Source organism: Passer montanus, unplaced genomic scaffold (assembly GCF_014805655.1).
Source record: "Passer montanus isolate IOZ18808 unplaced genomic scaffold, ASM1480565v1 scaffold5, whole genome shotgun sequence".
NCBI lineage: Eukaryota > Metazoa > Chordata > Aves > Passeriformes > Passeridae > Passer > Passer montanus.
This window is the reverse complement of record NW_024369929.1, coordinates 22,825-33,154: the sequence shown is the minus strand read 5'-3', so window position 1 is coordinate 33,154 and position 10,330 is coordinate 22,825. Positions and strand designations below refer to the sequence as shown.

Below are 10,330 nucleotides of genomic sequence, written 5' to 3'. Positions count from 1 at the left end.
TCACTCGGCGTTTATCAGGAGTACGGATTTATTGAAATATATATTTATATTTATATATAGATCTTTTCCAGCCCCTTTCCCAGGGATTTTCCCCCTCCCCCAAACCCTTTCCAAACCCGGATCCGGGCTCAGTTTTTGTTGGGAATTCTCTGCCTGGCCGGGACGTAGGGCAGCAACGTCTGCGTGCTCTTATCGGCCACGGTCTGGGTGCTGCTGTTCCTCATGGCCCTGCGGATCGGGATCACGCCCGGGTTCCTCGGGAGCTGCTCCCGAGGCCCCTTCCTGGCGGGATCGTCAGGAATGTCGGTGCCGTCGTCGGCATCGCCGTCGTCGTCGCAGCACAGGGCGTGGTAGAGCACCTTGTCGCTGAAGCGGACGCGCTCCCGCGTCCCTGCCGGACGCTGGGCCGGGATTTTGGGAACGGCGGCGCTCCCGAAACATTCCTCGCTGGAGGAATCCGGGGTCCCCCCGCCCCCGCGGGGGCCGTTGGCCACGGGGACCCCCCCGTTCATCAGCCGGGCCGGCGGCGGCCGCGGAGGCTCCGGGCAATCGCCGGGGTCCGACGGCGTGGAGGCGTCCAGGAAGGAGCAGAATTCCCAGCTGTCCGAGAGGACGTCGGAGGCGGCGAAGTCCAGCGGGCCCAGCTCGAGGCTGGCCCCGCCCCGGTCACTGCTGGACGTGCTGCTGGCCGTGGCCGGAGTCCACGCGTCCGGCTCCAGGTCCAGAGCGAAGTCCGACGTCAGGCGGTCGATCTGGGACACGACCTGGGGAGAGAGAGATGGACACGGGGATGGATGGATGGATGATGGATGGATGGATGGATGGATGAAGGATGGATGGATGGATGGATGGATGGATGATGGATGGATGATGGATGGATGATGCATGGATGGATGGATGGATGATGGATGGATGATGGATGGATGATGCATGGATGGATGGATGGATGATGGATGGATGATGGATGGATGATGCATGGATGGATGGATGGATGATGGATGGATGATGGATGGATGATGCATGGATGGATGGATGGATGATGGATGGATGATGGATGGATGATGCATGGATGGATGGATGGATGATGGATGGATGATGGATGGATGATGCATGGATGGATGGATGGATGATGGATGGATGATGGATGGATGATGCATGGATGGATGGATGGATGATGGATGGATGATGGATGGATGATGCATGGATGGATGGATGGATGATGGATGGATGATGGATGGATGATGCATGGATGGATGGATGGATGATGGATGGATGATGGATGGATGATGCATGGATGGATGGATGGATGATGGATGGATGATGGATGGATGATGCATGGATGGATGGATGGATGATGGATGGATGATGGATGGATGATGCATGGATGGATGGATGGATGATGGATGGATGATGGATGGATGATGCATGGATGGATGGATGGATGATGGATGGATGATGGATGGATGATGCATGGATGGATGGATGGATGATGGATGGATGATGGATGGATGATGCATGGATGGATGGATGGATGATGGATGGATGATGGATGGATGATGCATGGATGGATGGATGGATGATGGATGGATGATGGATGGATGATGCATGGATGGATGGATGGATGATGGATGGATGATGGATGGATGATGCATGGATGGATGGATGGATGATGGATGGATGATGGATGGATGATGCATGGATGGATGGATGGATGATGGATGGATGATGGATGGATGATGCATGGATGGATGGATGGATGATGGATGGATGATGGATGGATGATGCATGGATGGATGGATGGATGATGGATGGATGATGGATGGATGATGCATGGATGGATGGATGGATGATGGATGGATGATGGATGGATGATGCATGGATGGATGGATGGATGATGGATGGATGATGGATGGATGATGCATGGATGGATGGATGGATGATGGATGGATGATGGATGGATGATGCATGGATGGATGGATGGATGATGGATGGATGATGGATGGATGATGCATGGATGGATGGATGGATGATGGATGGATGATGGATGGATGATGCATGGATGGATGGATGGATGATGGATGGATGATGGATGGATGATGCATGGATGGATGGATGGATGATGGATGGATGATGGATGGATGATGCATGGATGGATGGATGGATGATGGATGGATGATGGATGGATGATGCATGGATGGATGGATGGATGATGGATGGATGATGGATGGATGATGCATGGATGGATGGATGGATGATGGATGGATGATGGATGGATGATGCATGGATGGATGGATGGATGATGGATGGATGATGGATGGATGATGCATGGATGGATGGATGGATGATGGATGGATGATGGATGGATGATGCATGGATGGATGGATGGATGATGGATGGATGATGGATGGATGATGCATGGATGGATGGATGGATGATGGATGGATGATGGATGGATGATGCATGGATGGATGGATGGATGATGGATGGATGATGGATGGATGATGCATGGATGGATGGATGGATGATGGATGGATGATGGATGGATGATGCATGGATGGATGGATGGATGATGGATGGATGATGGATGGATGATGCATGGATGGATGGATGGATGATGGATGGATGATGGATGGATGATGCATGGATGGATGGATGGATGATGGATGGATGATGGATGGATGATGCATGGATGGATGGATGGATGATGGATGGATGATGGATGGATGATGCATGGATGGATGGATGGATGATGGATGGATGATGGATGGATGATGCATGGATGGATGGATGGATGATGGATGGATGATGGATGGATGATGCATGGATGGATGGATGGATGATGGATGGATGATGGATGGATGATGCATGGATGGATGGATGGATGATGGATGGATGATGGATGGATGATGCATGGATGGATGGATGGATGATGGATGGATGATGGATGGATGATGCATGGATGGATGGATGGATGATGGATGGATGATGGATGGATGATGCATGGATGGATGGATGGATGATGGATGGATGATGGATGGATGATGCATGGATGGATGGATGGATGATGGATGGATGATGGATGGATGATGCATGGATGGATGGATGGATGATGGATGGATGATGGATGGATGATGCATGGATGGATGGATGGATGATGGATGGATGATGGATGGATGATGCATGGATGGATGGATGGATGATGGATGGATCCATGGATGGATGGTCTCAACTCCTCCCCTTGGACTTCTCCGTTCTTTTCCCACCCCAAAACTTCCAGGAAAAGTGGGATCCCTCCATCCCTCAAGCTTTGGCTTTGAAGGTTGTTGGGAATATCCCCAGAGAAGCCTGGAAATCAGAAAAGTCCTTTTCCCCATTCCAGATCCCTTTTCCTTTTATTTTTTCTTCTTTTTGGGAAAAGAAAGAGCTAAACATGAGAAAGAGAGTAAAAAAAGGGATTTCCTGACCTCTTCATTTTTGGGACAATTCAAAATTGGGAAGAAGGCTTGGAGTCTTTGGGAATACCCCATTACCAAATGGTTCTGCTGGAATGGGATCCCGTCTGTTTGCAATGGGAATTTCAGTGCTGGGACAGGGCCAGCATGTCCCTGTCACCTGAGGTTCCTACACAGCCTCACTGAAGGGACTGGGATCGAACAGGGACAGCATCCCCATCCCAATCCCAATCCCAATCCCAATCCCAGCCACATTCAGGATCGGTGCCACTCATGGCTGTCCCCATCCCAATCCTGTCCCCATCCCAATCCCATCCCCATCCCAATCCCGTCCCTATCCCAGTCCTGTCCCCACCCTAATCCTATCCCCACCCCAATCCCATCCACATCCCAGTCCTGTCCCTATCCCAATCCCATCCCCATCCCAGTCCTGTCCCCACCCCAATCCCATCCCCATCCCAGTCCTGTCCCCATCCAAATCCCGTCCCCATCCCAGTCCTGTCCCTATCCCAATCCCAATCCCGTCCCCATCCCAGTCCTGTCCCTATCCCAATCCCAATCCCGTCCCCATCCCAGTCCTGTCCCTATCCCCAGTCCTGTCCCCACCCCAATCCCATCCCCATCCCAGTCCTGTCCCCATCCAAATCCCGTCCCCATCCCAGTCCTGTCCCTATCCCAATCCCAATCCCGTCCCCATCCCAGTCCTGTCCCCACCCCAATCCCATCCCCATCCCAGTCCTGTCCCCATCCAAATCCCGTCCCCATCCCAGTCCTGTCCCTATCCCAATCCCAATTCCATCCCCATCCCAGTCCTGTCCCCACCCCAATCCCATCCCCATCCCAGTCCTGTCCCCATCCAAATCCCGTCCCCATCCCAGTCCTGTCCCTATCCCAATCCCAATTCCATCCCCATCCCAGTCCTGTCCCCACCCCAATCCCATCCCCATCCCAGTCCTGTCCCCATCCAAATCCCGTCCCCCATCCAGTCCTGTCCCTATCCCAATCCCAATCCCATCCCCATCCCAAACCCGTCCCTATCCCAGTCCTGTCCCCACCCTAATCCTATCCCCACCCCAATCCCGTCCCCATCCCAGTCCTGTCCCTATCCCCATCCTGTCCCCATTCTGGGATTGGTGCCACTCACAGCTGTCCCAATCCCAATCCCATGAGCAGCCCAATATTTTTCCCATCCCAATCCTGTCCCCTTCCCCATCCTACCCCATCCCAGGATTGGTGTCTCTCGTGCCTGTCCCCAATCCAATGCCAATCCTAATCCCAATCCTCTCCCCACCCTGGGACTGATGCCACTCACGGCTGTCCCCATCCCAATCCCAATCCTGTCCCCATCCCGGGACTGGTGTCACTTGAGGCTGTTCCCATCACAGGATTTAGTGTCACTCCGGGCTATTTTTAGGATCATTCCCTATTTTAAGCCGGGGGTTAATTCCCCCAGTGACACTCGGCTCCCGCGGGGGATTAACACGGAAAGAAGGATTTGGGATTTGCTCCCCCCCTTTTCCTCCCTTGCTGAGGCTGGCGGAGCTTTTCCCGCTTGGAGGGGGAAAAAATCCCCCCAATTTCCCAGGAATATCCCCAGGGATTCACCCCAAATGTCCTCCCCTGTTTATAGGGGGAAAATACCCCCAATTCCCTGGGAATATTCCCAGGGATTGATCCCAAAATTCATCATGTTTTTATAAGGAGAAAATCCCCCCCCCAGTTCCCTGGGAGCATTGCCAGGGATTCATCCCAAACCCGCTTTCCTGCTTGTAGGGGACAAATTCCCAGGAAACTGGGAAGGATTCCACCCACAAGCAGGGGAGGAGGTTTGGGATGAGGGAATTTGGGGGAATTTTCCCCTCCAAGCACACTAGGGTGTTCGGGATGAATCCCTGGGGATATTCCCAGGAAATTTGGGGTGGTTTTTCCCCCTATAAACAGGAGAGGAAGTTTGGAATGAATCCATGGGGATGTTCCCAAGGAATTAGGGGGATTTGTCCCCTAGGGAACTGTGGGGGATTTTTCCCCCTATAAACAGGAGAGGAAGTTTGGAATGAATCCATGGGGATGTTCCCAAGGAATTGGGGGGAATTCCCAGGAGATTCCCAATAAAATCCCAGCTAGAATGTTCCCACCCAGATGTGGGACAGCTGAAGCCCCATCCTTGTTTTTATGGGATTTAGGGAATTTTGGCTGCAGGCCAAGCCTGAGGTTCCTGATGGGGGTTGGGATTGGTGGCTCCAGATCCTGGATTTTGGGCTGGGATCAGAGGGGTGGGATCTGATGGGATCCAAGGGTTGGGATGTCGGGATCCAAAAGGTTGGGATCTGATGGGACCAATGGTTTGAGATCCAGTGGATCAAAGGATGGAATCTGATGGGATCAAGGCCTTGAGATCCCATAAGATCAATCGATGGGATTTGGTGGGATTTGGTGGGATCTGAGGGATGGGATCCCATGGAATCAAAGGGGTGGGATATGATGGGATCCAAGGGCTGGAATCCAATGGGATCAAGGGTTTGAAATCCAATGGGATCAAAGGATGGGATCTGATGGCATCAAGGCCTTGAGATCCAGTGGATCAATGGATGCGATCTGATGGACCCTCCATCCCCACAGGGCTTTGGGAAGAGGATTGGGAAGTGGATCCGAGCCCGGGATGGAGAGATCCAGGCCCAGATCCCCCCAAAACTACTCCAAACATCCCCCCAAAACTGCTCCCAAAATCCCACAAACCCAGCTCCCAAATCCCCCAAAACACATCTCCCCAAAATCCTCAAACCCATTCCCAAAATCCCCCAAAACCATTCCCAAAATCCCCAAACCCACTCCCAAAGTCCCAAAAACCCACTCCCAAAAGTCAGCTCCTAAATAAATCCCAGCCCTCTCCCAGAGCTGTTATTTTTGGGATAACAATCCCTGGACCTTTCCAAGCATTCCTGGTTAACCCCCTATTGATCCAAACATTTTTAGGGGATTTATTCCCATCGGGGATCACCGGCAGGATTTTTCCAGGGAAAAGACTGGGAGGGAACCCCACTGATCCCATTCCAGAAATTCCAGATGGGATGGGCCCTTCCCATGGGAGTTTTTGGGATTTTGAATGGGATTTTTCCACCCAAGGATTTTAATCATTGTTTTCCCCAGCACAGAATTCCCAGGGATGATTCCGGACACAAAGGGATGGGAAGGAAGGAGAGAGACCGGGAAAACCGGGATGTCACAGGTCCAGGACACTTTGGTGGCTCTGAGGAGACCCCAATCCATGATCCCACCTCGGCTCAGAGTCACCAGCCAGGGACATCCCGAATCCTCCATGGGGACACCCCAGTGTCACAAATCCAGGACTTTTTGGTGGCTCTGAGGGGACCCCAATCCGTGATCCCACCTTGGCTCGGAGTCACCAGCCAGGAATATTCCAAAGATTCCATGGTGGCTCCATGGGGACACCCCAATGTCACAAATCCAGTTTTTGGTGGCTCTGAGGGACCCCAATCCATGATCCCACCTTGGCTTGGAGCCACCAGCCAGGGACATCCCGAATCCCCCATGGGGACACCCCAATGTCACAAATCCAGGAATTTTTGGTGGCCCTGAGGGACCTCAATCTGTGATCCCAAGCGAAGGACATTCCAAAGGTTCCATCAGGTGACACCCCAATGTCACAAGTCCAGGACACTTTGGTGGCCCTGAGGGGACCCCAATCCGTGATCCCACCTCAGCTCGGAGCCACCAGCCAGGGACTCCCAAATTTCCTCCTCTCTTTTGGAAATCCAGCCCAGGGACACCCGAATTTCTTCTTCTCTTTTGGGAATCCACCTTAGGAACTCCTGAAATTCCTCCTTTTTGTTTTGAAAATCCACCTCAGGGACCCCCAGATTTCCTCCTTTCTTTTGCAAATCCACCTCAAGGACCCCCAAATTTCCTCCTCTCTTTTGGAAATCCAGCCCAGGGACACCCGAATTTCTTCTTCTCTTTTAGGAATCCACCTTAGGAGCTCCTGACCACCTCAAGGACCCCCAAATTTCCTCCTCTCTTTTGGAAATACAGCTCAGAGAATTTCCCGAATTCCCAACCCGAATTTCCTCTTTTTTGGGAATCCACCTTAGGAACTCCTGAAATTCCTCCTTTTTTTTTTGAAAATCCACCTCAGAGACACCCAAATTTCCTCCTTTTTTTGAAAATCCAGCTCAGGGACCCCCAAATTTCCTCCTCTCTTTTGGAAATCCACCTCAAGATCTCCCAAATTTCCTCTTTTATTTTTTTTTTTTTGGAAATCCACCTCAGGGACACCCGAATTTCCTCCTCTCTTTTGGAAATCCACCTCAAGATCTCCCAAATTTCCTCCTTTTTTTTTTGGAAATCCACCTCAGGGACACCCAAATTTCCTCCCTTTTTTGAAAATCCAGCCCAGGAATGCCCAAATTTCCTCCTGACGCCCAAATTTCCTCCTCTCTTTTGGAAATCCAGCCCAGGGATGCCCAAATTTCCTCCTGACGCCCAAATTTCCTCCTCTCTTTTGGAAATCCACTTTAAGAACTCCCGAATTCCCCCCTTTTTTTACAAACCCACCTCAGGGAAATCCCCCCCAGCGCTGCCAAATCCCGAGCCGGGAAGGGACAAACCCCGGCCAAACCCTTCTCGCGCTCCGCGTTATCCCGGGATGCCCCTACCTCGCGGAGCTCCTTGGCCACCTCCTTGAGCTCCCGCAGGATGCCCTCGAGCTGCCCGATCACCATCCTCATGCGGCCGCGGATGCGCTCCCGCTCCCCGTCCCCCTCGCTAGGGCCGGCGCTGCCGGTGCCGCTGCCGGTGCCGCTGCCGGTGCTGCCGGTGCCGCTGGCGGGCCGCTCCGTGCGCTGCGCATCCCGGCGGCTCCGCGAGTCCATCGTTCCCTAGGCGGCCGGGCCGGTGTCCATGCCGCTGCTGCCCGCCCGGCCCGGCCCGGGCAGCTCTCACCATCTTAGCTCGGCTGCCCGCGGGAGCGGCGCGCACCGGGCGGGGACACCGCTGGTGGCCCTGCGGTGACACCGCTGGTGGCGGCAGCGGCACCGCCAGGAGGAGCAGGAGCAGGAGGAGGAGGAGGAGGAGGAGGAGGAGGAGAGGAGGATGGGGTTTGCCCGGAGTTCCAGCGCGGTGTCGCCGAGGAGGGGTGGCGGGTCCGGCGTTGGCTGCGGGGGTGTCCGGCTGTCCTCCTGCGGGGACAGAGGGACAAGGGACGGGCAGATCCTTGGGGAGGGCTCTGGCCGCGCCTCCTCCCCCCCAAATTGTGGGGGGCGAGGATGGGGCCTGGGAATGTCGCTGGGAATGTCACCCCCTGTGGCCGCCCTGAGCCCACCCCAGGCTGAGCCTGGGCGCGGTGGGGGCTCCTGGGGATGGACACCCAGAGGGACAGACGGACACCCAGGGGGACAGCGGGACGGACAGGGGGACAGAGGGACACCCAGAGGGACAGAGAGACACCCAGGGGGACAGAGGGACACACACAGGGACAGGGGACACACACAGGGACATGGGGACACCCAGGGGGACAGAGGGATACACATAGGGACAGAGGGACGCAGACAGGGACAGGGGACACACACAGGGACATGGGGACACCCAGGGGGACAGAGGGATACACATAGGGACAGAGGGACACACACAGGGACGGGGGACACCCAGAGGGACAGACACGAGGACAGAGGGACACGGACAGGACACCCGGGGACGCGGGCTCTCTGCACTCACCGGCGAGCTCCGGCCGCTCCCGGGCTCCGCTCCGAGCTCTTCCCGCTCCTGTTTTCCCCTGGCTCCTTCCCTCGCTTCCTCCCCCTCCTCCTCCTCCTCCTCGCCGCCGGCTCCCGCCTCCCTCAGGGCTTTTCCGCGGGGGCCGGGGCCGCTCTGCTCCGCTCGCTGTCGCGGGGGGGACACGTTACCGGCGGGGACAGCCCGGCGGGGGGTGGCAGCGGCCCCGGGGCCCCTCCCGGAGCTCTTCCCGCCGCCATCCCCCTCCGGATCCCGGCCCCGCCCCGGCCGCGGCGGGGGGAGAACGCGCCGTGCCCCCGAGTGCCCCCCGGGAACCGGGAACGGCGCGGGGGGAGCGGGGCGGGGGAGCCGGGGAGGGGGGAGCCGGTAGGGCCGCGTTTCACTCCCCGCTACCGGCATCCTCCAGCCCCGGTGCCGCCCTCCCCCATCCCGGTACCGGCATCCCCGGTCCACGGCACCGGCATCCCGCAGCCCCGGTACCGCCATCCCCCATCCCCAGTGCCACCATCTCCTATCTCCGGTACCGGCACCCCTTATCCCCGGTACCGGCATCCTCCATTCCCGGTACCGACATCCCTCAGCCCTGATACCGGCATCTCTCAGCCGGCATCCCTCATCCCCGCAACCGGCATCTCCCGTCCCCGGTACCGACATTCCCCATTCCCGGTACCGCCAATCCCCCAGCCCCGGTACCGGCATCCCCCAGCCCCGGTACCGATATCCCCCGTCCCTCGTACCGACAACTCCCATTCCCGGTACAGGCATTCCCTAGCCCCGGTTTCCGTGTCCTCCGGGGCTCCGGGGATGGCGGGTGCCGGTATCCGCAGCTGCCAGCCCCGGTTCCCGAATCCCCCAGCCCCGAATCCTCCAGCCCGAATTCTCCATCCCCTCCTCCCGGATTCCCCATTCCCGCTCCCCGCATCCCCCTGCGTCTGTCCCCGCCGCTCTCATCCTCCATCCCCGGAGCCTCCATCCCCTATCCCCGGTTCCCCTCTCGGGCACCCCCGGGACGCACCGGCGGCGCTGCGGGCTCGGCAGGGCCGGGCTGTCCCCGTGCTCGGGGCGGGCGGAGCCTCCCCCGGTGTCCCCATCCCCGCTCCCCCGGGACGCGCCGCAGCCTCCCCGGTCCC

General features: G+C 56.4%; 1 protein-coding gene across 1 annotated transcript; it reads right to left on the bottom strand.

The window, feature by feature from the left end:
* INSYN1 (inhibitory synaptic factor 1) lies at window positions 1-10,330 on the bottom strand. The gene is made up of 4 exons (XM_039723098.1): window positions 10,216-10,330; window positions 9,183-9,347; window positions 8,126-8,647; window positions 1-764 (listed from the first exon to the last, which is right to left on the bottom strand). Exons 3-4 carry the CDS (start codon window positions 8,339-8,341, stop codon window positions 129-131), a joined length of 852 nt encoding a protein of 283 aa, XP_039579032.1. The 5' UTR covers window positions 8,342-8,647; window positions 9,183-9,347; window positions 10,216-10,330; the 3' UTR covers window positions 1-128.

Excerpts from the sequence above, each read along its gene's own strand:
- INSYN1 (XM_039723098.1), bottom strand. The coding sequence starts at position 8,341 with ATGGACTCGCGGAGCCGCCGGGATGCGCAGCGCACGGAGCGGCCCGCC. Across the intron at positions 765-8,125 it reads TGGCCAAGGAGCTCCGCGAG|GTCGTGTCCCAGATCGACCG; the intron begins GTAGGGGCATCC and ends CTCTCTCCCCAG.